At 41.9% G+C, this 27724-nt stretch overlaps 1 protein-coding gene across 1 annotated transcript in view; it reads right to left on the reverse strand.

The window, feature by feature from the left end:
• Positions 1-9162: 9162 nt before the first annotated feature.
• The window catches only part of CCT3 (chaperonin containing TCP1 subunit 3), a 1145726-nt gene continuing 1127164 nt past the window's right edge, over positions 9163-27724 (reverse strand). Inside the window, 1 exon segment of the mRNA XM_044079187.1 lies at positions 9163-9351. Within this exon segment, the coding sequence (XP_043935122.1) occupies positions 9163-9351 (189 nt within the window).

The following is a 27724-nucleotide window of genomic DNA, read 5'->3' on the forward strand; positions in this document are numbered from 1 at the left end:
AGGAAGTGCACAGGCTAGGGCTGTTATGCTTTACGTTCCCATGAAATTTTCAGTATATGGCTATACAACTATCTTAAATACAAACTGCATACTCATTATGACTGTTGAATTTCTCATTTTGTTAATAACTAATTAAGTAATTAATAACATCAAACTTCATAAAAATCAGCAGGAAATGTAGAAAAGGGATACAAGTGACCACAAAAATTACTTGCCATGTTGTGCTACTTGTCAATAAACAATAGCTAAATACTTACCCTAGTGCTGGATCTTGAAGAGTCATGTCCGTCTACATCATGAATGGGACGGGTCACTGCCAGGAGCTGATACATCAAACTGCACTCTTCAACATCTTGAGCTCCTCCACTACTTCACGCAATAATGAATTCCTCTATGTTTATCCAGCTAACAGAAACCTAACCCTATCATGACAAGAATATATGTCTATATAGGAATTAAATGTCAGACCTCAAGTGGTCATTAAGACCTGTCAGGAGTCAAGATATAATTTGCAGGGGGATGGAGGGAGTGAAGATTTGGTGAAGCAGGCAGACACTGACAATCGAGATCCATCAGCAAGTACATAACTATCGTATCTTAGACTATCCAGTCCATCCACTTCACCAGTGGTACACTCTCTCCATCTAATATTTTGTGTGACATAATGACAGACTATCACAGAGTATGGTGGCCCCTTATGAAGACCTTGATTGAGGTACATCCAATCTGTAGTGTTTAGCAAAGGTATGCAGTTATGCCCATGTAGCAGCACAATCATCATCAATGGAAGAATTCTTAAAGAAGGCACAAACAGTGAGTCCTGCTATTCTGGAGTAAGTCTTTGTTTTAGATGGAAGGGACATGTTATATGAGGTACAGATAAAGGAAATGCAATTGGTAAGGCATCTGGAAACAGTAACCTTGGGAGACTTCATACACTTTCCCTCAATGAAAATAGGTCAGAAACAATTGTTCGTGCAGTGTGTGCTGTCTGTATGCTTTAAATAGAACCTCACCTGCTTATGGACACCCAAGAAATACCATCAATGCAAATATTCTCTTTTATTAGAGCATGCCAAAAAAAACACACCATTAGATGTATGGGTTGAATGATGTTACTTTCCAAAGCTACTTTAGAAAAAAAAAATGGTCTGTCCTTAACTTTGCGGAAGGCCAAAGTGCTGAAATTCTTCAGGATGAGGTAACTACCAGTAAAAATGGAATCTTCAAAGATAAGAACTTAAGTTTGGCTGTGGTTGTGGTTTAGTTCATTCAGAACAAAGTTAAGAGCCCGGCGGGGGCTGAGGGATGGATGAAGCAAAAAGGTTCCTTGTACGAAGACTCTGCATATTCTTTGCGAAGCCAAAGACTGAGAATTAAAGTACCTGTGAAAACTAGAAGTAGATGCTAGATGCACCTTAACCATGGAAAAGAAAGCTAGACCCCAAAATCAAAAAGAGAAGAGAATCAGGAAAGCCTGACTGAATATCTTATAATGAAAACTTTTTCTATTTGCCGTTGTACAAACCATGGCAGAATTGCTTCTGGGAAGTGATAAGAAGTGATAAGGATCTTTACCACCCTGGATGGGTAAGATGGCTCCCAGGTCTTTACTGGAATTGGAGAAACCATGCAGTAGATACAGAGATTGTATGCCTGAGTGAAACTTGCTAGATAGGTGCGATAGGAGGCCCAGGAGGCCACAGCAAGACAAACCACACTTGTGGAGGCCAAAATGGGCTATGATAGAATAACTGTTGCTCAGCACAGTTTGCCTTTCTGACGGAATTCCATCATTAGTGGAAGAAAAGGTAGTCATAGAAAAGACTAGTTGGACAATGATGGGCAATAGCATCCCTCACACTTTGTCCCTGTACAGGGAGAAAGGCAATAAAGTTGCTGCACTTAGTGTTAGATGGGGATGTAAACAGGTCACAGCTCAGCTTCCCCCAGCAATGGAACAAGGTCTATGCTACTTGTGGATTGAAGGAACACTCATGAGGCATCAGGATATAGTGGTGAGCCTGTCTACCAAACAGTTTATCTGACTGGGAATGTGCATTGATAACAGAAAACACTAGAAAGAGTTCACCCATTCCCACACTCTCACAACTTCTCAACACAAGGGGTAAAGATCTGGTGTCACCTTTCTTACTGCCATGTTGATTAAAAAGGCCTGCAAAACTAGAAGGACCACCCTCTTCTCCAGTACACTGATGTAAATATTGGCCTTGTTTTGAGACCATGTTCCTTTAATTATCTGTCCTGAAAAAGCCCCACACCAGAGCAAAGGCATCTATGTTAACAAATGTTTTTTGGAAGGGATAACACAAACGGGCTTCCTTTGCTCAGATTCTAGTTGTCTAACTACCACACCAGGCAATTTCAGCAAGGAGCTGAAAGGTGGATGGGTCTATCCATTTTATGTTGAGACTGGGACCATTGCATTCTGCGGGTTCACTGCAATATTCTTATAAAGTGCCTGGCATGCTGGACTAGGTGAACTGTGGCAGCCATCAGACTCAAGATTTTGAGAACAGCTTAAGTTGGTAGAATAGAAAGATTCAAGAGATGGCATATCATAAACTGAACTGCAAGGATGCAGTCTTAAGGAAGTTTGATTATTGAGTGAGTGCTGTCCAGGTGGCATCTGATGAAAACAAGATTTGGGGAAGGTTCCAGTTGTGATTTCTCTTCAATAATTGATATTCCAAGGGAGAGATAAAGTTTGAATATGTAAGTATTTGTTACTTCTATGAAGGACCCCATGGTGGTAAAAACTAGGAGCCAGTTGCCAGACAAGGAAAGATTCAAATTCCCAGAAGCCTCACATGACACATGATCTCTGCCATACACATGGTAAACACCCTGAGGGCTATGATGAGACAACTGAGGTAGTCAAAAGTTATACACTTCTGAGTCTGAACCAGTCACTAAGAACCTACTTGAAGCTTTGGCAAGTTTGATATACATATATGCACTCTGGAAATCCAATGAGCACATCCTTTCTCGCTCTAGGAAAAATGGAAGGATGGTCTGTATTATAACCATTCAAAACTTGTTTTTCTTGACATAATGATTTAGGTCACTGTTCTAGGAACAGTCTAAGGTCCTCTGTTTTGTTTGGGAACCAAAAAGAATCTTGAATAAACCACAAACCCTCTCGGATGGGACCTCTTGAGTGGCTGTTTTGGAAACGTGGCTTTTGACCTCTGCCTTAACACTGTCTTTTTCTGATGCTTTGAGAAGTCCAGTAGTAGTAGTTGAGAAGACCATTTTGTTTTTTGTTTCTGGGTACTATCTTCTTGATTCATTTGTACTGCATCATGTCCACCTATGCTCTTTGGTGCAGACAGAGATGACTCCCAACTGCTTCCAGAATGTAGGACTTGGACAAGTTCTCAGGGATTCTACTGCTGCCTTACATAAAAGGGGCCAAAGAAAAAATCAGTTGTGCAAGAATTTATCATAACAGTAGAAGTCCTACTGATCATTTTTGCAGTACTGCTGCCATACAGGTCGTCACCACTGATGCCCAGCTAGGGTACCAAAACTTTACCTTCCCAAAGCTGTACGTCTGATGCATGACCTCAGCTTGTATGAGTTGGGGTATACAGACAGAAGTTTGAGCATGGATCCTCAGACTATCTCTAAACCAGTAGCCTGATGAGAGAGGGTGACTGGGAGGATAGGAGGAGTAGCTAAGAGAACTCACCCATTCCCATGCAACTAAGGAGAGAATACAGTAAAGGGGGGAAGAATAGGAAAGCTTATATGGGGCAGAGAAGAGGGGGATATAGGGTGGGATGGAATACTGCAACAATGATTAATAGGGCATCTACTGTTATGGTAAGTTCTTAATTGTACTTTGTCCTGACTGACATCACTGTTGCAGCATCCCTGACATACAGGTGATTCCAAGAGCAGAAGGAAGGAAGAAAAGGTGGTTGGTTAATATGTAGAAGACTTGTCCAGCAGTCCAAACAGGACTGACCTAACAAAGGCTACCCTGGACCTGGAAAAAACATCAGTTTTATAGTGTTTGGTAAAGATATGTACAGAGGACAAAGTGGTAGCCTCCAAGATAAACCTAGAGCCTATTCCTTTGTGAAAAGCCCCCGAGGAAGCAACTGCCCTAGTGGAATGTGCATTAGGGTAGGAAGGCCAGGTCTTACTACAGTGTCAACAGCAGAAAGAGATATCCTTAGAAATCCAAGCTTCAATAGTTTGTTGGAAGACCACCTGGCCCAACTTGTGGCTCACAAATGATACAAACAGCCGGTCAGTCTTTCTGAAGAATTTAATTTTGTCCAGATATAATCTAATTTGCCTGTGAATGTCCATGCAATGTAAGATACTTTCCCCCTGTTTTGTGGACTGGGGAAGAAAGTGGTTAGGCAAATAGCCTAACGAGGGACATCTGGTTCACTATCTTCGGTATGAAGGATGGATTAGCTCTGAGACTCACTCTGTCCTTGTGAAAAACAAGCTAATTCTTTGCTTTCAGTAAATACTGCTTGATTTGTTTCTACCTTTAGAATACTTCATCCTTAAATTTTCAGGGTCTATGTATTAGTTTCCCCTCAAGTGTTTGGCAGTGCTCTGTACAGACTCAGACACATTGAGTGACATTTTTCCTGTAAAATCGCAACTGAAATTTCTCCAATATCTAGTTGCACACAGGAAAACTAGTTTGCAGTGACAAGCACTGTCCACATAGTTGCAAACAGGACATTCCTGACCGTGACTGATTTTCTCACTCCAACAGTCTAATCAATAAAAATGGGTCTGTTGCCATGGATATGAACTTTCCTACCGTCTCCGTTACCAGCTTGATGGATACGAGCATCTTGAGGTAATGTAGAAATTGCCTCATGTTTACAGACAACTAGTTAATTCTCAAACAAACTGATATGGTATATGAGAGATGTATTTACACATCACTGGAGGCAAAGCTCTCACATAAAAATACTCCTAATGTCAATAAGGCTGTCAGCAGTTCACATGCAGAACCCATCACGCACAACTCAAAGCAGACATATAGACCCACATATACTGAGGCACTTACATGCAACCTTCCTAAACCACAAAGGCCACCTGGACAAAGTACACATAAGAAATACCCTCAGCAGCCCCAAACGCACTCTTTCAAAATAACACCCACGTCAACACATAGAGCTACATCTCAATAAGGCTCTACCTCTAAGCTCATAAGGCAAGTCGCCACACAATCCAACATTCTAGTCATTGGAGACTCCATCGTGAGACAAACTGATGTCCCTCTCACCAGGCTGAGTAAGGAGAAAGTTATGGTCAGTTGCTTATCAGAGGCAAGGATCCACCACATTACGCATGCACTCAGGTCACTGGACCACAATTACCAGTATAACTCAGTCATAGTCCATGTGGGAGTAAATGACCTGAAACATACCTCCCTAGACTATATGAAGAGAGACATCATAGAGCTTTAGGAATACATGTCTCAGGCTGGTATGAGCCTAGCATTGAGCAGCATTTTACCTTCTACAAGGATGATGCCACAATATGAACAAAAGATGACTGACTTTAATAACTGGCTTAGTTTCTGGTGTCATTCTAAGGGGGTGCATTATTTGTCCGCATGGAAGGAGATGGTCAACAGACCATGCTGCTTTGCCAGGGATAGTCTGCACCTCTCCCCTCTAGGCTTTTGAATATTAGCTAAAGCATGGTCTCCCCCCATAGTGCCTTTTTTTAGGCAATGCCAAAATGAAAGAACTTCTGACATAGCAAATCAAAACAATCCAAAGGTATTACTGCTCAATGCTAGGAGCATAAACAAAAAACTATACACCCTGGAAGCTCTCTTTATCCTAGTGAATGCTGATGTCTGTGCGTTCTCTGAGATGTGGTTTAAAGCCGGAGACAGTGCAGCAACAGTGCAAGGTTATAATGCCTTCCACACATTTAGACTAGCTATTTCACAGGCAGAGACTAAAGGTGTAGGTGTCTCTATTTACATCAAAAATAAATACACTTCAAGGCTGGTCAAACAGGACAATGCTCCATGTTCAAATCACCATAGGTAAAATCCAATATCACTTCCTTGCAAGCTATAGGTCCCCCTCTATGACCCAGGAAACACATACCATGTATTTAAACTTATTAGAAACACTAACCATCCAACCCAATACCATATTCATGGATGACTTTAATCACCCCACCATTAACTGGGAATCCTATACGACATCAAACGTACATCCACAGAAATTCCTGGATTTTGTAAACACAAACTCCCTGAACCAGATAGTCAATGCACCAACCAGGGGTGCAACCATACTGGATATGGTCCTCACTAATATGGGAGAGTGCTGCACACCCCCTTACTGTAAATGCCTTCCCTGGTAAGGTCAGACCACAAAATGGTCTCCTCTGAAGTAAAAATAAAAACCTGGACCCCCAGATAAACCAGGAATATTCACGAACTATTCTATGGCTGCAATTCTCCTGCTATTAAGTGAGAACCTGGCAAAATTTCTAGGCCCTATAAACCCCAAGAACACTTCTGAAAATGCAGAATTGTTCACAAAAATTCTGTACAAGCTTGTTAATAGCTGCACAGAAGCAGCTGTACCCCAATAGGAAGGAAGAAGTACAGAACTAACTCAAAAAACAAGCCACCCTGGTGGAATCACAAAAATCAATCAGATGTATAACAGGAGGAAGAAAATAATGGCAAAAATTAGGAGGTGCAGCACCCAGCAAGATAAAAGCACTCTCATCAAACTAAACAAACAACTCAGAGGACAAATAAAGTCCACCAAAGCCAAATTTGAGGTAATATTTGCCTCCCAGGCCAAGGACAACCACAAAGCATTCTTTAGGTAGGTATGCAACCTCAAAGGCAATACACAATTGTGTGCAGAGCTCATTGTAAATGGAGCCACCTATACTGAGCCAGAAGATATAGCAAACCTCCTGGCTAATAAATTCAGCTCCAACTTTACTCCTCTCTCCCCCTCAACCTTCTCTCAGGAAATACCATCAAATATAACTCCCCCTATTATCACTTGGGAACAGGTCCTTAATGCTCTCTCTAAGACCAAGAACACTGCATCAATGGGCCCAGAGAATATCCCAGAATACCTTCTAAATAGCATGAAACATGACCTATCATGGCCTCTGGAATTATTATTTAACTGTAGCCTCCAAGCAGGATTCGTGCCTCATGAATGAAGAAAGGCAACAGTCATCTCTCTGCACAAATGTGGGCCACCTACAGACCCTGGAAACTACAAATGCATATGTTTCACTAGTCTTATATGTAAAGCCATGCAAAGAAATATCATGGAGATAATCGATAGAGATATAGTAAATCTCCAGATACTGGACCCAACCCAGTTTGGTTTCGTCAAGCGCAGATCATGCCTACTCAACCTGGTGGACTTCTTTGAGAAGGTCACCAAAGCAATGGATGAGGTCAAAATCATTCACACTGCCTACCTTGACCTGGCCAAGGCATTTGACACAATACCCCATTCAGGCATTGTTGACAAAGTCAAGAGGTTAGGTACAAACCCATATGTCACCTAGTGGATATCCAACTGGCTCACAGACAGGACCCAGGAAGTTAGAAATGGGGAGTGCACCTCTACCAAGAGGCCAGTCACAAGTGGAGTACCTCATTGATCAGTCCTTGGACCACTCCTTTTTGACATTTACTTCTCAGAAGTCAAGACCAATGCCAATGGTCTCTGGCTGACTAAATTTGCAGATGATTGCAAATAAGGAGCTGTCATTGAATCTCATACTTACACAAATGTTCTCCAGAAGGGACTTACACAGACAAACAACTGGTGTCAGAGGCATGGACTAAAACTAAATGTCAAGAAATGCATAATAGTATCCTTTGGGAAGTTATCCAGCTCTGGTAACTATCATATTGACAACACACCCCTTAGAGTTGACACAGTAGTCAGGACTTAGGGACACACATAGACAGTAATCTAGCCTTTGATCATCACGTGTCTACAGTGCTGAGGAAATCATTCTATGTTGTGCAACTTATAAACAAAGTTATGGCATCTAAGTCCAAGGAAGTCATTGTTCCATTGTATTCGGCATTCATCAGACCTATGATTGAGTACAATGCCCCATTTGGTACGTACCTAATCAGGCATACCCAGCAACTGGAACGTCCACATAGTTTCCTCATTAAGAGAATATAGGGTGCAAGTAGTATGTCCTATACTGACAGCCTCAAGGGCCTATCCCTGTATTGTCTCCTACAGGCTTTTGAGGGGAGATCTATGCCTGAAAGACAAGGCATTGTCAGACCCCACTCTGATGGACATCCTGCATATCCACAAAACAAACAGTACCAGAATTACCCATTCTAAAGAGTTAAACCTTGCCTGTGATATAAATAGGACCTCTGCTGGAGAGATGGTTATGTATCCCAGAGACCACCCCATCTATGGGGCAGGCTCCTATCCATATGAAGCAGAGTTCCTCCCTAACCTAATTCAAGTGCAACTTGGACAATTGGATGGGGAACCGGAACTTCATCCCTGGTTTGGCATCTATGTCTCTAATGCAAACAGGTAACCTGTAAATGGTTCATCTCCCAGGTCCAGGCTTACAGAATTTGTCAGATATTAAAAGGCCCTTGTGGTCGTTAGCCTAGTAAATACTTATGAATCTATGAACCTAAAAGGCGAAATGTCCATAACAATTTGCAACTCCCCTAGCAGAGGTGAGAGCCAAGAGGACAGTAGAAGATGTTGGTTCAAAAGGAGGCAGTGTAAGCTTTTCTATCACCAAATTTAAGATCCCAAGGGGAAGAGATGGGTTTCCTTGCAAGGTTAAGATGCAGAACTTCCCAGAGGAAAAGCTTGACTTCTACCCTAGCCATAAGTGGATAGTTAAGACAGGCAGGCATTGATAACTGACAAGTGAACTTTTATAGGAGGGTAGGCCAAACCTGATCCAAGTAGTTCGCACAGCTATCGCAGTACAGCAGAAGCTTGTGATATGAGGAGGTCCTAACTATGTTTGTAGCACCAATAGAAAAACTTTTTCCATTTAGATGTGTAAGATTTTCTAGTAGTGGGTCTCCTGGCCTCTTGTAGGGCTTGAACAACCTCTTCAGAGAAGAGGCATCTTTGAGGAATTACAGTTATTTCATCCATAAGGACAAGTGAGATATGGAAGACCTGGCTGGGGAAGCAATCTTTCTGCCGAGTTATCAGGTCCTGTTGAAGAGGTCTTCTCCTGTAATTTCTCTTTGTCACGTGAAACAGCAGGGGAAACCAATGCTGCCTCAGCCAAAATGGCGCTAGTAGAAGGAGTTTCAGAGCTTCCTTTGCTATCCTGAGAAAAAATTTTGAAATAAGTGGCAGAGGAGAAAAGGCATAGAGGAACTTCTTTGTCCACTGGAAGGAAAAGGCATCTGTCCTCCAGGCTGTGGGACAAGGGTCCCTGATGCAGAACTGGAGAGCTGACGGTTTGTGAAACAAAGAGGCCTATCTGATAAGTGTGTCACTGAAGAGCGATCACCTGGAAAACCTCTCTCTTCAGTGCCCATTCATGGGGTCCTTCAGAGAGTGGCTTAAGGAGTCTGCTAGCACACTGTCATAAGAAATGATTATGTGACTGTGAGCATAATGTCCATTTGGGTTGCCAAGTTCCATGCCTCCTGTGACCTGGTGCCTCACTGTTTATGTACCAACATGACTGTGGAGTTGTCTAGGGACAACTAAGGTCAAACTGTCTAAGGACATTAGGAGTGGCACAATGTTCAAGAGGTAGGCAAAAATCTGAAGAATTTGCAAAAGTCCTTATTTCCTTCAGATTGGTATGTTCCTTCAAGAACTGAGATTGCCATTTCCCCTGCATTCAATGTGTTCCTGTCCATGTCCCCCAACGCCGTGTCTGAGGCATCTGTGTCTGAACCCGTGGAGGAGGAGGAAGTGGTGTGAATGGCAGTTCTGGGTTGAGGATGACCTGTCCCTTCCACCAAAGCAAGGGAGAATGGGAATCAGGATGTCCAAGGGGGTTACAGTGTTGGAACCATACAAGTTTCAGGTATTACTGGACTTGTCTCATGTAAAGTCTGGCCATGGGCAGCATAGGAATGGTGGCTTCTATAAATCCTATAGTCCTTAGCATCTTCTTTGCTGAGCAAACAGCTGTAGAGGAGAGATTTAGGAAGACATACATATTCTTTGTGTCCAGTCTGCAACCCAGGAAAACCAGATCTTGTGCAGGGACTATGTGGGACTTTTTGTAGTTTATAATGAATCTCAGACCTGTCATTAGTTGGAGGCTGAAGTATAGATGCTTAAGAACTATTTCTGGAGAGAGAGTCTGGATCAATAGGTCATTCACGAAGGGGAAAATCTGGATTCCTGGATTGCAACAGAAAACTATTAAATCTTGATGTTTGGATGGGAAATTCACCCCGGGGATCACTTCTGTGACTCTGCTCGACAGGGGCACAGGAAAATAATTTTCTTGGGTGGCGAAAGCCAGGGTACATTTTTTGGCTAGGCTTGTATGGGCCCTAGGGCCGATAGCCTAGTACCTACCTATGAACTACTGCTGGAGCTACACACCGGGAACAGTAGAGCTATGGAAAGACCAAACAGCAGAGCAGTAAACTGAAAATACAAGGAGCCAGAGGAATACCAGGGGAATCTCCTGCTAGAAGGATGAATGGGTATGGGTAAGTAGGCATTCTTTAGGTCTAGTGACAACGAAGACTGGGGGAGAAGGAAAGTCAGAAGACAGTAAAGAGAAAGTTTTGTGAAAGAAAGTGTCTTCAACCGAGCACTTTGGAGACAGGTCAAGGATGGGTCTCCACTGCCCTTCTTTCCTTGGGACTAGAAAAATCCTGGGGTAAAACCCTTTTCCCATGAATTTCTTTGGGACTTGTTGATGGTGTCCTGTTTCAACAGGTGTTGAATAATGGAGGTTAGAAAGGATATCTGGGTTTGAGGAGGTTGTACCATGCCTTTCAGAGGAACCAGCACTAACAACATTCCAAGCAACTACTGAACAGAATAAAACATAGAACGTTGACAGTCCCAGTGTCTTGAGACGAAACTCACCAAAAAACGGCAATTCAGCAGCTGAAAAGCCAGTGGAACAAATTAAACAAATGCCTTCAAAAACCAGCGATATCCACAGCCAGACTCTCAGCAGTTAAATAAACTTTTTTGAAAGCCAGTGGAACAGATGAAACAAATGAAATAAATGTCTTCAAAAACCAACGGTATCCTCAGCCAAACTGTAATTTTATTAAACGAAACACAGAATAATCCAAAAGGTTAAGCGCTTTCACTTGCTAAATGGCAAGCTTCTTCAGAACAAGTTGAAACAAACCTCTCAGCACTTAAATAAACTTTTTGGCACCAAAATTCAAAATACACAATGCTTCATATTAAAGATATATGACACCTAAAAATACGTGCAAAACCTATTATTATAAAAGTCCTATCTATGCTAGACACAATGTGAACAAATACAATGTATAATATATATCATAAAATATAAATCTAAACCTTAAAAATGTTTTAGTATTAAATATTTATATGTATAATGCCTGGGTAATACAGAACAAATTACTACATATCCGTCCAAACTGTCCTATAACAACTATAAGAATCTAAACAACAATACAATATACAATGACCACAATATATATAGTACAGTTTTGTACCTAACATAAATGTAGATGTTCGAGTGTATACCCTGCTGCAGTCATCACACTTGGGTTATCCTGCCATCAGGTGGTCCCGCAGTCGGCCCGAATTTCAAAGTCTTGGTCCGGCGTCGGTTGTTGTCGCTTCTTCCCTGACGTCAGTGTGCCAGGGGTATATAAGAGGCATCCAACGCCATTTTCTTCAGTTTTTTTTGCCCCAGATTTCAGGTGCCCCCCCCCCAAAAAAAAAAGGTGGTCAGTAGATAGTACCAAAACTAAAAGAGTAGCACAAGCAAAAATCCCTCCAACTATAAGCAAATACACCACAAAGGTTGTATCAGATTTTGAGGTATTGAAAGGTTTTAGTTAGGTCAGAGGGGATGGAGGGAGGGTAACCTGGACTGCAGCAGGGTATACACACGAACATCTGCATTTATAGTAGGTACAAAACTGTACTATGTTCATCGTGTTACCCTGCTGCAGTCAACACACTTGGGTAGAATCCCAAAGCTAAGGATGGGAGGTGGAGTCAAACAGGGTTAGAGGAGGCTAGAAGGCCCAGCAAAACTGCAGTGGCGAAGCCAGCTCTAGTGTTAGAGTAAAGTGGTAAGTGATAGTGTTTGGTGAAGGTGTGTACTGAACTCCAAGTTGCAGCTTCCAGAATATCCTTGGTAGGCACCCCCCTGACGAAGGCTGTAGATGTAGCTGCTGCCCTAGTGGAGTGGGGCCTAATGCTATCAGGAACTGGTTTTCCATGGAGGGTGTAGCAAAAACGTATGCAATGTCCTATCCATTTGGAAATGGTCTGTTTTGAGATAGCCTTTCCTTGTGATGCTGTAGCATAGGATACAAAAAGCTGGTCAGATTTTCTGAAAACCTTAGTTTTATCCAAGTAGTAATGTAGCTGCCTGTGAATGTCCAAGGAATGCAGGAGTCTTTCTCCTTTGTTCTGCGGATTTGGAAAGAAGGTGGGTAAATGGATGGTTTGATTTAGAGCCACACTGGATACCACCTTAGGCATAAAGGAAGGGTTAGTTCGTAGAGAAACTCTGTCTTGATGAAAAATGAGGAAAGGCTCTACCGCCATTAGAGCCTGAAGCTCTGAGACTCTTCTGGCTGAAGTAATTGCTAGCAGCAGGGCAGTCTTCCATGATACAAACTTTAAGTCAGCTGAGAAAGCTGGCTCAAAAGGAGGTAGCGTACGTTTTTCTAGAACAAAATTGAGGTCCCAAGTTGGTGGTGGTGCTCTCCTGGGAGGCCTAATGTTTTTGGCCCCTATGAGAAACTGTCTTGGAAGTGAATGTGAAAATAAGGGAGGATCCGTGTTGTAGTGAGCTGAAATAGCTGAGGCGTGGATTTTAATAGATGAAAAAGAAAGTCCTTTGTGTAACATCTCAGTTAAATATTGTAGAATCTGAGGTATGTCCGGCAGAAGGGTATTTTGGCCTTTAGCTTGGTTCCAGGCGCAAAACCTTTTCCATTTGTCTGAGTAGGCTTTCCTGGTGCTGGGCCTCCTGGCCTCCAGAATAACATCCATAACAGCTTGTGAAAGAGTAGCTGGCTGGTTGCTTAGGAGATTTGCCATGCAGCCAAATTTAAGGTTTTGAGCTGGCTGTGTAGAATCTGACAGTCTTGCTGTGTGAGCAGATGAGAAATTTGTGGTAAAATCCATGGTGGGCCCTGGGCCATATTCCTTAATAGTGGGTACCAGTGCTGGCGTGGCCAGTCTGGGGCAAGGAGTATTTTTCGGGGTCTCTCCATCCTGACTTTCAGCAGCACCTTTGTGAGAAGGGGCAATGGAGGGAAGGCATATACTGACAGCATTTTCCAACTGAATGAGAGTGCGTCCACTTTCCAAGCTTGATGGGGAAATGTCCTTGTGCAAAATTTTGTTAGCTGATAGTTTTGGGGGCTGGCAAACAGGTCTATGCCTGGGTGTCCCCATGTTTGAGTTATCATTGCAAATACTTGTCGATCCAGTTTCCACTCGTGGGGATCCATGATGTTTCTGCTTAGGTAGTCTGCCAATGTGTTCTTTTTTCCTGGCAGGAATTGAGCTTGTAATTGAACTTGGTAAGCCAGTGCTGTGTTCCACAAGGTCATTGCTTGCCTGCATAGAGGGTAGGAGTGTGTACCCCCTTGTTTGTTTATGTACCACATTACTGTGGTGTTGTCTGTCCTTATTATAAGCTGTCCTGGATGTAAGAGGTCCTTGAAGGCTGTCAGGGCATTCTGTACAGCTAGCATTTCTTTTTGATTGATGTGCAGATTTCTTTGATCTGCAGTCCATATGCCTTGAACTGCCATGTGTGCCCCCCAGGCATAGTCCGATGCATCTGTTGTCATAGTTTGCCTGGCTGGGGGTAAGGTGAAAGGCTGACCCTTGTTGAGGTGACATGCCTGTGACCACCACAGAAACTCCTGTTGAAGGCAGGGAATGAGAGGTATCATTGTTTCCAATCTGTGGCTGTGTTGAGTCCATACGCTTTTTAGGTACCATTGTAATTTCCTCACATGTAGTTTTGCAAATGGTATTAGTAGTATGCAAGATGCCATGAAGCCCAAGGCCTGCAGAATTTTTCTTGCAGGGAGCTGGGTCTTTGTTGCCATTGTTTTGAAGTATTGAGTTAGTTGTAGTTGTTTGTCTGGTGTCAGGTAAGCCATCTGGGCCGTTGAATTCAAGCTGGCACCCAGGAATGTCATATTTTGTGAGGGCACTAGTTTTGATTTCTTTTCATTTACTGTGTTCCCTAGGCAACTTAGAAGGTGTTTTACAAAACCAGATGATGTAAATAGAGTGTCCTTGCATTCTGCTTGGATGAGGCAGTCATCCAGGTATGGGTATATTTGAATTCCTCTGTCTGCAGTATGCAATTACTGGTGCCAGGCATTTTGTGAAGACCCTGGGCGCAGTAGATAAGCCAAAGGGCAGTGCAGTGAATTGGTAATGGGTTGAACCTGCAATGAAGCGGAGGTATCTTCTGCAATTTTGTCTGATAGGGACATGCAGGTATGCCTCCTTGAGGTCCAACGTTACTAGCCAAGCTTTCTTGCCCAACATGGGAAGAAGCTGCTGTAGTGTAAGCATCTTGAATTTGGGTGCTTGCAAGAAGGTGTTTAGAATGGAAAGGTTCAGAATGGGTCTCCAAGCATTGTCCTTTCTGGGGACTAGAAAGAGCCTTGAGTAAAATCCTTGGCCTTGCTCCTGTGTAGGTACCAGATGAATGGCTCTCATGTCCATGAGAGCTGTAATTTGTTTTTGTGCCTCTGCCCATTGATTTTGTGGCAGGTTTGGCATGCCTTTTATCCTTGGCAAGGTGTGGAAATGGAATCTGTATCCTTGTGAGATAATGTCTAGGACCCATTTGTCCTTTGTGACGATGCGCCAGTTGTCTGCAAAAAGTGCTAATTTTCCTCCCAAGGGAGCTGCCAAGAGAGTTTTGCTTGGCAGTTTGAGGTTTAAGTCATTGTGTTTGCCTTCTAGTAGTTTGGGACCTGTCTTCTCCTCCCTTCTGTGTTGCAGTGCCCCATTGGTGAGGTTTGTAAGGGATTTGTGCTTGTCCTCTGCCCCTTGGGTGCCTGTATTTACCCCTCTGTGGTCTGTCAGAAGCTGGAAAGGACCAATTTTTTGTTGGCCAATTTTTGCTGAAGCGTGGGGGCTGTACCTGTAAGAAATCTTTGACCGTCTGCATACATTTTGCCTTATCCTCCATTTTCTTTAAAACCTCTTCTGCTTTAACCCCAAATAACACATCCTGCTGTAAGGGTGCATCTAGTAACTTTGCTTTAACATGATCAGGCAGAGTTTGTTCCTTTAACCAAGCATGCCTACGTATAACAGACCCAGTAACAGCTGCTCTACAGGAAGCTTCCAAGGAATCAAATCCACATTGTAAAGTATGTTTGCCCACCTGTTCAGCTGCATGCAACAGATCCTGCATTTCCTTGAATTCAGACTGTTGAGGGTGCGTGCTCATCTTTTGTTTTATTTGAGACATTAGGAATTGCTGGTATTTAAGCATGTGAAATTGACAATTTAGTGCTCTCATAGCCAGAGTAGCTGAGGTGTAAACCTTCTTCCCCCACTTATCTAGTGCTCTGGAGTCCCTTTCAGAGGGTACAGGATTTTTGGCCATAGAAGCCTTAGCCCCTTTGGGACCCTGGGAGATTGTCTCTCGATCAGCAACAGGGCTTTTGTAAAGGAATTTGTGTGAGTCAGGCACTCTGTAGTATCTATCTGGTTTGGCCTGAGCAGAAGGCAGAGAATCTGGATTTAGACTAGATTCTAAATAAACATCATCCACAATGTCTAAAACTGGGGGGATAGCAAGTGGTCTGTGCTGGGGGAGTAAAAGAAACTCTCGGAGCCTTTTCTTTGAGTCGGAGTAGTCCTGACCTTCACAGTGGAAAGGAGTAATCCTGTTCCTCAGAGGAGCCTGAGGAAATAGACACTTGATCAGAGGAGGCATAATCCTCCTCTTGTCTAGGCCTTTTGTCGGGGGGGGGGGGGTTGGGAACCCCTGATTAAAGAAATCAAATCTTCAGCCATTTTAAGCATCTGTTTCTTAGGCATGGGGCAGTCTTTTTTGGTTTTAGAGGAGTCTTAAGCTTAGCATAAGATTTTATGCTGAGAGTAGTCGGTCTGAAGACACCTTCTGAAACCGAAGGTGTTTCTACAGCACCGACTTCTCCTTCTGCAATGTCGTCTGTAGGGCCTAAAGAAAATGGCTGCATCGGCCTAGAACTCTCTGCTAGAGAATCCGAAGCGGTCTGGGGTTCTGATTCTGCGGTAGCCAGGGGCTGCGTAGGCGCCTCATTGAAAACCGGAGGACCAGACCAGCCGAGGCCTCGGAGTCTGGCTTGGATCTAGTCTGCCTGTCTTTATCTTTGCGTTTTTTATGCATGCCGGTAGTCGGTTGCTCCGACGGCATAGTGTAATTAAATTTCCTGCCGAAGTAGTGTCGTGCGAAATCAAAGCGTCGCTTTATAGTTCGCTTATTGAACCTAGCACAAAACCGACAACCAGTGACATCGTGGTCTGGGCCTAGGCAAGGTATACAATAAGAATGAAAGTCCTTATGAGGTATTTGCTTCCCACAAGAAATGCAATTGTTAACTTTTTCTGACATCGGACTGAGGCAAGAAAAGGTTTCCCAATGGGGTACTTAGCTTTGAAGACTTCGGACTGAAACTCTATTCGAAAATCTCAGGTGTCGGCCAACCGGCACTTGCGAACTGCTTCTGCTTCAGGCACCGCGCGGCAAGAAAGACTGAAGAAAATGGTGTCGGATACCTCTTATATACCCCTGGCGCACTGACGTCAGGGAAGAAGCAACAGCAACAGACACCGGACCAAGACTTTGGAATTTGGGCCGACTGCGGGACCGCCTGATGGCAGAATAACCCCAAGTGTGATGACTGCAGCAGGGTAACACGATGAACATCTTGTCCTAAGTCTACCTGTCTATAAAAATATTGTAACAAAATTGTACCATCAATATGAATATATATGAATATAAATATAAATGAATATAAAATTTGATGCCTGTTTGTGTCTTATAATCACAAATTAACTGTTGCATATGCCACTAAACCCAAATTCAACCCATAGCTAGCAAAGGTTTAATAGAAATGAAGTCATTGAGTCCTGGTGGGGTTGAAGCATCCAATAAAACCTGCCACCAATACTCTTTGTATGATAACAGGCCCTTGAATTTGGGGTTAGTGGCATATGCAACAGTTAATTTGTGATTATAAGACACAAACAGGCATCAAATTTTATATTCATTTATATTTATATTAATTTATATTCATATTGATGGTACAATTTTGTTACAATATTTTTATAGACAGGTAGACTTAGGACAAGATATAGATTTTGGTCATTGTATATTGTATTGTTGTTTAGATTCTTATAGTTTTTATAGGACAGTTTGGACGGATATGTAATAATTTGTTCTGTATTACCCAGGCATTATACATATAAATATTTAATACTAAAACATTTTTAAGGTTTAGATTTATATTTTATAATATATATTATACATTGTATTTGTTCACATTGTGACTAGCATAGATAGGACTTTTATAATAATAGGTTTTGCACTATGTGTATTTTTAGTTGTCATATACCTTTAATATGAAGCATTGTGAGTTTTGAATTTTGGTGCCAAAAAGTTTACGTGCTGAGAGGTTTGTTTCAACTTATTCTGAAGAAGCTTGCCATTTAGCAAGTGAAAGTGCTTAACCTTTTGGATTATTCTGTGTTTCGTTTAATAAAATTACAGTTTGGCTGAGGATACTGTTGGTTTTTGAAGACATTTGTTTCATTTGTTTCATCTGTTCCACTGGCTTTCAAAAAAGTTTATTTAACTGCTGAGAGTTTGGCGGTGGATATCGCTGGTTTTTGAAGGCATTTGTTTCATTTGTTCCACTGGCTTTCGTACACACTTTTCAGCTGCTGAATTGCTGTTTTTTTGGTGAGTTTCGTCTCAAGAGACTGGGACTGTCAACGTTCTATGTTTTATGCCTTTCAGAGGGGGAATATTCTCCAAAGATATGGCATAACAGCCCCTGCTGATGGACAGGATCCACTTGTCTGTGATAATAACTTCCCACCCGGCCAGGGAAAGCAACAGTCTTTGGGACAGAGGAGTAATGGGGATGAGGGTAGGGGGAGAGTGCTACAGAGGTAGTCGAAGATCTTTGCTTCCCAAGAGAGGCTTCCCTGCTGGATGTTCCCTATGGGGTTTCTCAGAGTACCTTTTCCTAGGGTTCTTTGTTTCTAAGCTTTCTAGTATCACTTTTAATTAAGGACACATATTTAGATGGTATCCAAACAAGTAGAAGAAAAATGTTGGTCACACAAGGCTGCTAAAATAGATAGAGTTTAATAAACACAAAACTGTAGTGAGCGCTTTCACGGAATCCTATCTGGTTCTTCAGACTAATAAGTTTTTCTTCTACTTGCTTGGATACTACTTTGTTTCGCTGGTCACTTGATTCGGAGGTTTAGGATATATTTTATTTTTGTTTCAACATATTTAGATGGCGTCTACAAACTGAGGAGAGTAGAATCTGCCTTCAGTATTTCGTGGTCTGACCTTTGTCTTGGAGAGTTTTGAACAGGCCGGCAGCCTGAGGACCAAAAGGTGAGTCTTTGTCCAAGGCAGAGTCTAAAATGTTTGATTTGAAATCCTCAGGGATAGGCTGCCTGTAAATTTATGCATATCTGTGAATAACAGATCCAGTGGCAGCTGACCTAGAAGAAGCATGCACAGCACTGAAACTGCACTTAATTCTGTTGTTGGCTATTTGACAAGCCTGGGGTAGGGAGCTCTGTATTTGATGCTTACACTCTGCTGTAGAAGGGTCCAGTATTACTTTGTTTAAAGGAATGCAGGACAGAGATCAAATACTTATTCACTTGAGTCTGGTAGCTAATATACCTATAAGCAAGAGTAGCAGACATGTAAACCTTTCCCTTCCATCCAGAGCCCTACTATCTTTGCCCGTAGGTAGGGCATTAGCTCTGGGCAGCAGATAGAAGGCTTATCTGAAGAGAGAGAGATACTGCAGAGGGGTCTGCCACTAGATTCTTGTACAAATAATTTATGTCATCAGCACCTTATAAAACCTGTCTTGTCTTTTAGGAGCTGGTGGTTGTGAATTAGGTTGAGATCAGACTGAAAGTCATCCTAGAAAGCCTCAAGGACAAAAGGGACTAGAGAAGGGGCAGAGGGCTACCCATCTCCAAGAGGCTGTAATACCTGTTCTAAACGTCAGAGAGCTGCACTGAGGGCCATTCAGAGTGTTTCATTATATTCTGCACAGTCTCTGCAAAGAAAGCTTCCTCAATAGGGGAATATGGTTTGAGGGAGCCCTCTTCATCAGAACAGATTTATCCTGGAGGATGCAGCTGAGATAAATAGTCTAGAGAATGGTCAGAGTTGCAGTAAAGTTCTTCACCAGAAGAAGAGGAAGATAAGAATAGCTTGTGAGACCCAAAGGATGGAGGTTTCAAAAACATAACAGTTTTGAGCAACCCCTGAGAGAAGCCTATCCACTCCTTTTCCCCCTAGCTGCTGAGGGACAGTCCACATGCCTAGTCTTCATCTCTTCCCTAACTGCAATTTGAGGGATGCCATGCAGTCCTTCAGAAAAGATGTGACATGGTTCATCAGAGGTATCAGCAGTTTGCAAAGCCTGTGGAGCCATACTGAACTCCAATGAGGTCTCTGTAGCAGGCAACTAAGAATTAACCTGATGTACCATGGGTACTGGAACCTCAGAAGGTACATCAGAGTCAGAAACATTGAACTATGGATCTATTTGAGGCCTCTTTAGTTTTTTTTCTTCAGCAGAAGAGGGATGTCTATGGATGTGGAATCAGCCTTCTCAGACTGGGTCAAGCATTTAAGAAACAAGGTCTCTAGAAAAGTGTTGAGAGTGGAAAGCCTCGGCCAAAGTGTTTTGGGACTGTGCAACTGACAGATCGAGCAAGGTTTGTGATGGTGTTCTGGGCCTAAGCAAAAATGGCACATAGTATACAAGTCCCTGTACAGAATCCGCCTACCACACTCGCACTTATCCCTCCCTATTTGACATCTAACAACTTTTAACAAAAATAGTTCAAGTAAAAAGACGGTTCTCCAATGGGGCACTTATCTGGATAAACGATCAAAGAAAAAGGTACCAGTGATCAAATGGCAATCAGTCACATGGAGGCATAACCTGTGCTTAGGCTGGCGCAAGACAGTCTGGGGATCAAAGCTCATGTGTCCATTTATATACCCTAATGCATACGAACTGGGGTCATGCATTGAACATATGACCTCAGGAAGGTAAAGCTTTGGTACACTGGCCGAACATCAGCAGTGACAACCCATATATCAGGAATACTGCAACAGTGATTTCAGTGTGGACATCTTACCATAACAGTAAATGTCCTACTTATGACTGCTGCAATATTCCTCACTATAGGGACATCCTGCCGATGGTAGCCATACATTCGGGCCAGCATACCAAAGCCTGGGCCCTTACATGTGCTCTACATCAAACATATGTCCTGCATTTAAAGTATAAAGGACATACGTGAAGTACAAGCACTAAACCCTCCAAACTGAATTGTTCCAGAAAACAGGAGCAGCAAATGAAGAATAAAAGTAGCATGTTGCATGTGCATCTAACAATTTGGATGTCACAGTGACATAATGGGTAGCATTGTCACCTCACAGCAACAGGCTCCCTGGTTCAGTTCTCAATGTCCTCCCTCTGTTCAGATGGGTTTGCTCTAGCACTCTCCATATTCCAAAGAAATGTAGTAGGTGGACTACACACTGTAAATTGGCCATACATGAGAGTGCATATGTGTGTGTGTGTGTGTGTGTGTGTGTGTGTGTGTGTGTGTGTGTGTGTGTGTGGTATAGAAGAAAAACAGTGGCAAGGTTAGCCACCTGGTGGTGTGAACCTTGGCTCTAGATGATTGTCACTGTTGAAGTGACACCCCATCCCCATGTGCAAAAATGGGAAAAAGGGGTTGTGGATGGATGGACGGACACATGCATCCCCAAAAGAAAAGAAAAGAAAACAAGTCCCCTCAGCCAAAGGTAAGGAGTTAAATAACCAACAGTAGGAAGGAAGGAGGAATGGAATACTACAAGAGTGATAAGCAGGACATATACTATAATGGTAAGTTTCAGCAGAAGGATGGAATACTGCAACAGGACATCTACTGTTGTAGTATGTTTTCACAAAACTATATTATGTCTTTCCTTAATCACTGTTGCAGTATTTCTTATGTCTGGGAGAGTACTAAAGCTACTGTAAAGAATAGGAGGAGGAAGAAGGAACTGAAGAACCCTCCAAAAAACATGGAGGATGGACACAGCAAAACCTGTTACTGCCCTTGAATACACATCCATCTTATAGTGCCTAGTAAAAGTATGCACAAAAGACCAAGTAGCAGCTTCCAGAATGCATCCAGCATAGCACAGCATAGAGACTCTTAAAGAAACTCCAGAAGAGGCAACTGTCTTACTAGAATGCACTCAGAAAGAAGTAAACAGCTGTTTTCCAAAAAAGTGTAACAAAAAGAAATAACTTTAGTATTCCAAGAAGAAATGGTTTGCTTGGAGACCAACAAACCCAATTTCTTGTCTTGAAAAGAAAGAAAAATAGTTGTTCAGATTTTCTAATATCTTTAGTGTTATATAAGCAGTATCTGTGTTGTCTACACAAACCCAGAAAATGAAGAACTCTCTCACTTGTACTATGTGGAGAAGGAAAGGAGGAGGGAAGATGGATAATCTGATTAAAAGACATGTCATTGACAAACTTAGGCATACATGTAGGATTGGTTCTCTGAGACACTATCTCTGTGGAAAACTAGAAAGGGAGGAATGGCCATAAGAGGCTCAAGTTCAGAGACTCTTTTGGCAAAAGTTAAGGCCGCCAACAAGGCAGTTTTCCAGGTACATAATTTCAAAGTGGAAGTAGTTGCCAGTTCAGAAAGTGGCTGTGTTAAAGAACATGCTTCAGATCTCAAGAAGAAGTAATGTTTTTCTTGGAGGCCTGATATGAAGGGTACCTTTTAGAAACTGTTTGATCTTAAAACTACATTGCAGCAGTAGATTCAGAGACAGAAAGATAGAAATGAGTAACAAATGAGCTTTAGCTAAAAAGCATTGTGGACCACAGTTGAGCAACGCATACTAATAGGAAAGAATAGTATGACTTCTTACCAAAAAAAGGTCCTGTTCATTCTTCTGACAGCAATAAGAAAATCTCTTCCTTTAACAGCATAAGGTTTTCTAGTAGTAAATTTTCGTGCCTCCTGCAAAATCTGAAGAACGTCCTGAGAAAAATGTTGCTAAAAGGAATCAAAACCCCATTATCCTAACTGTCAGTTGCATGGTGAGAAGATGAAGGTGAACTAGTGAGTTCTGTGTGAGTAGATTCACCCTGTGGGGGTATAATTGCCCCTGACCAGGTGAAAAAGAAGGGGGAATCAATGCTGTCTCGACCAAAAGAAAATCACCAACAAAACTTTTGGCCTGTCCAGCATGGTCTTTTGTAGGACCTTTGGCAAAAGTGGAAGAAATGCACACAGAAACATCTTTCTCAAGGGAAGGACATGGCACCCAGCTTCTAAGCCAGAGACTTGGCACGATGGAACAGAACTTGGGTAGTCATCTGTTCTGAGGGGAGGCAAATAAATCCACCTGAGCAATACCTCATTAATCAACAATGTTGAAAAACCTCTCTGTGTAACATCCACTCATGAGGGTCTTCCACTAAATTCTTTTCTGAGGGAATATAGACTGCCTGAAGAATCAACTGATGGCAAATGGCAATGTCCCAAGATATGACATCTAGTCTGGAAAGGCAGTCAGACTTTGCTCCCCTTGTTTGTTTGATGTATGTAAAGACCCTGACACAATCTGAAGACCAGAGGTAATGCAGGGCCTAAAGAGCCAGAATCAAAGTTTTCACTTCCTTGATATTTATATGTTCTTTAACCTCCTGAGGAGACCATGCTCCTTGAACCCTGATGTTGTTGAAACAAGCCCCCCACCCTCAACTAGGTCTGAAGCATCTGTAAACAGCTCCTGAGTTGGTGAGACACGAAAGGGAAGAGACTTAGAGATAGTTGGTGGATCCACCAAAGAAATTCCTTCCTTAGAAAAGGCAAGAGAGAAATGCAAAAGTCGAGATATGGATAACAACATCAAAGCTGACCTGCCATTAAATACACCACTGGATCTTCCTCATATGGAGTCTGGCAAATGGAACCATAGGGACAGTGGATGCCATGTATCCCAGGGAACATACGAGATTTTCTTGCTGAGGTCTCTTGCACAGGAAGTAGGAAATTAAATAAATCTGTTAAAGAAAGGACCTTGGGAAGAGACAAAAAAGCTGCCATAGTAAGAGTTTGAATCCTAAAGCTTAAGAAAACTTGGTCAAGAGAAGGTATCAGAACTGGCTTCTGTAGATTTACAGTGAAGCCTACACTGTGAAGAAGCAGCAGTGCAAATTCTAAATCCTGCACAAGAGCTTGCTGAGAAGGACCTTGAATGAGAATGCCAACCAGGTAACGAAAGTTCTGAATGACAAAGTCTGCAAAAGGCTATGACGGGGAAAAGGCATTTGGTAAATTCCCTAAGGGCTGTAGAAAGACCAAGTGGTAAAGCAGAGAACTGATAATGTAAGAAAGATACAGAGTACTGTAAAAACTCCCTGAAAAGAACGTGAATAGAAATGTACAGATAGGCAACCCTCAGGTCCAGAGAAACCAGAAAGGCCTATGGTGGAAGCACAGGAACAGAGACTGCAAAATTGCTACTTTGAAAGACGAAAATTTCAGAAACGCATTGATAAAGGACAGGGCTCGAATGGGTCTTTAAGAACACTCCTTTGTGAAAGTAAAACATTCTGGAGTAGAAATTCTTGCCACTTTGACAAAGAGGCACTGGCTGAATAGTACCTTAAAACAAAAGACCCTGAAGTAGAGCTGGAAAATGAGGCAACTGGCAAGCAGGAAGCTGAGAAGAGAGCAAGGGACTTCCACATCAAGTAGTAGCCATTGTGAATTATAGACAGAACCCATTTGTCTGTTGTGATCTTTAGCCAAAATGGAAAAGGACAAACAGAAGCTTCGAGAAAGAGGAATCTGGTTGAGGGGAAGGGGAGGAGAGTCAAATGGAAGCAAGCTTTTCCTGAAAGGAAGACTTTGGTTCCCTACAGTAATGACTTCACTTTTCAGATAAAAAACTCTTTTAGACAATATTTTACCCTTTAGAGGTTGTTTTGGATGTTTACTCACAAATGGACCTGCTGTAGTGGGATACTTCCTTTGGTACTTAGGAACACAGGAAAGAAAAATCTGCTTAAGATCTTGTATGACAGTACCCTTGTCTTGCAATGCTTAAAAGATACTTGCAACAGCAGCAGAGCCAAACAAATTCTTGTAATTCAGGGATGAATCTAATAACTCTGTCTTAATATCCAATGGAATAGATTTAAACAAAGAACACCTTCTAATGACCGCCTTAACACAAACATCCTAGATTAAGCATCACCAGCATCATAGCTATAATTAACTGAATGCACATCTACTTGTGAAATAGAACTGAGCTAAGCAACAGCTAAAGTCTTGACTTATTGTATTGACATATTGACTTGCACGGGTACTCTCAAATTATTTCCTCCCCAACCAGAATTAATAAATCCAGCAATAAGGAAAGCATCCTAGACTGGATACTCATTAATAAACCTCAACATGCATACAAAGTAGGGATTTTCCCTGACAATCTCAGTGACCATTCTTTAACCTACCTGATCAGGGAAAAAAATAATGTCCCCCACTCAATCACTTACAGAACAATACAATTAGATACAATAGAGACTTTGACCCAGAATTATTCCAAAATGAACTCAAAGCCTGTAACTGGACCCCCTTAAAAAGTCTACCTCTCACTGAGGCAGTTAACTACTTTAACTCTAAATTTCTAGCAATCCTTGACCACCACGCTCCAAAACGGAACATAAGAATTAGAGCTAAGCCTGCCCCTTGGCTGACCAAGGACACCAGACAAAGCATGCTACTCAGAAACAAAGCCTGGGCAAAGTGGAGAACTACTAAAAGTACTTCAGATCACCTCACTTATAAACAGCTGAGAAATAAAACAAAACTAGCTATTCTCTTAGACAAGAAACATTTCTACATGAACACTCAAACCAAACACTAAAATTACCCACTAAAATTTTGGGCAAGTATCAACAGACTACTTCACCCAGGCCAAACCAAAAGCCAAACCAAAACTCCCAACCCTACAGGAAGTCAAAGAGAAAATCCTAGACAAGCAGCAAATGCCTTTAATACCTACTTTACAGAAGCTATACAAGCACTAGCTAACCAACTTTCTCCTGATATTACATTCCCTCCAAACACTAACAAGACCTTAGCCCCTACATTTCAGTTACAACCTGTCCACACACAAGATATCTGTAGACTTATCCAAAAACTTAAACCTTGCACTCCATCAGCAGACCAGTTACCAGCAGAATATTTGCAGAAAGCTGCCAAAGCTATAGCCTACCCAATTGCCACCCTCATTAACAGAACTATTGCCGAGGGAGAAATCCCTACTATCTGGAAAATCTCACACATCATCCCACTTCATAAAGGAGGGAACTCAAATGACCACTCTAACTATCGCCCAATAGCTCTATTATCCCCATTGGCAAAAATAATGGAAAAATGCATCCAAAAGCAACTACTTAACCATCTAACTCAAAACAATTTGCTAGCTGATTGCCAACATGGTTTCAGGCCTCACCACAGTACTATGACTGCCCTCCTGTCCTTCTGCAACTCTATTAACCAAAACAGAAACAGCAACATCCTCACATCAGCTCTCTTCATAGACCTGTCTAAAGCTTTCGATATGGTTAATCACCAGCTATTAATAAACATTCTTACACACCTCACATTCGATACACAGGCTATAAACTGGTTCAGAGCCTATCTTACTAACAGACAGCAAGCGGTCCTATGGGAAAATCAACTATCCTCCCTACTGCCTGTCACCCTAGGTGTCCCTCAGGGCTCTATTTTAGGTCCACTCCTCTTCTCAATTTTCATTAACGACTTACACTTAGCTATTCCACAAACTACATGTTTACAATATGCTGATGACTCGAAAATTTTATGCTCAGCTAAGACCACATCTGAACTTTTACTAAAAACACAAGAAGCATTTAATAAAGTCGAGTCCTGGTTTCTTCAACGCTGTCTTCTACTTAACCCCCAAAAAACGAAGCTCCTACTATTTTCACCAACCCAAAAGCTCACCCTTAGTGACTTCACTGTCCTATCAAAGAATGGTACTCACATACAACCTGACTTAACAACAAAACTATTAGGGGTTACTACTGACAACCACCTTACTTTCAATGAGCATATTAACAATACTGTAAATATAGTCAACAAAAAAATGGGTGCCCTCTACAGAATTAAGCCATTCCTCACTCCTTTAGCTAAAACAAGTATTGCACACTCCCACCTTATCTCCTCACTTCTATATGCTTCTACTATCTATACTCACCTTTCAAAAAGCAATCTCTCTAAACTGGTTAAATCTTACAATAACATTGCTAGATTTGCCACTGGACGACCATTTAGAACACACCATTGCCAGAATCTATCTCAACTAGGCTGGCTTGAATTTCAAAATCTACTTGGGTTTAACCAAATTACATTGGCCCACAAAATACTTTACCAGCCAAGGAAGACCCCAATTCTATCTACCCTTATTACTCCCTACCTGAATCTAAACTCCCTGCACTCCTCAAATAAACTACTCATCTGCACCAGCAAATCCAACAGGGCAGGTGATGCTCTCTTCTCTAATGTAGTTGGGGAAAAAATGGAACCTTCTTCCTCCTGATCTCACCTCTACTTCCTCTCTAACTAACTTCAAACCAAAACTTAAAATATACCTAAAAAAACACTGGCTTTGCCCTAGTTGTAATCCTGACTAACTTCTGCCTTAGGCAATTATGTTAAACCCTCTTTCTTTTTTTATTTTTCACCATCAGACTTCTATGTCGGTGAAATCCTTAATAAATATAGTCCTTCGAATTTATTAGAAAATTAGATTTCTTCAAAGTTTATTTTTGCTATTTTTTCTTCTCAATATATGAACAAGGTTCTTTTTTGTTTATAATATTATAACTCCTAGTTCATCTTTTTTCTGTTTATCTTTTTTTCTTTCTTTCCTCTTATCAAGGTTGGAATAATGTTAAAAATGTGCATAGATTCCTCATATTTTTGTCATTGTTATGCTTATATGTTTAAGTTAGTATTAACAAATTGTACAATTGGAGCTTATCTCCCCGGGCCTCTACTGAAAATGGATATTCATCCAGTTGGACTAGCCCGGTTAACAAATGTAAAATAAAATAAAATAAATAAATAAATAAAGTCCTATTATCAGTCTCAGGCATGTCAGCTAAAATACCCCCCCCCCCCAATTT

The sequence above is a fragment of the Protopterus annectens genome, chromosome 8.part0 (assembly GCF_019279795.1).
Source record: "Protopterus annectens isolate FY-2018-M chromosome 8.part0, PAN1.0, whole genome shotgun sequence".
Classification (NCBI taxonomy): Eukaryota; Metazoa; Chordata; order Ceratodontiformes; family Protopteridae; genus Protopterus; species Protopterus annectens.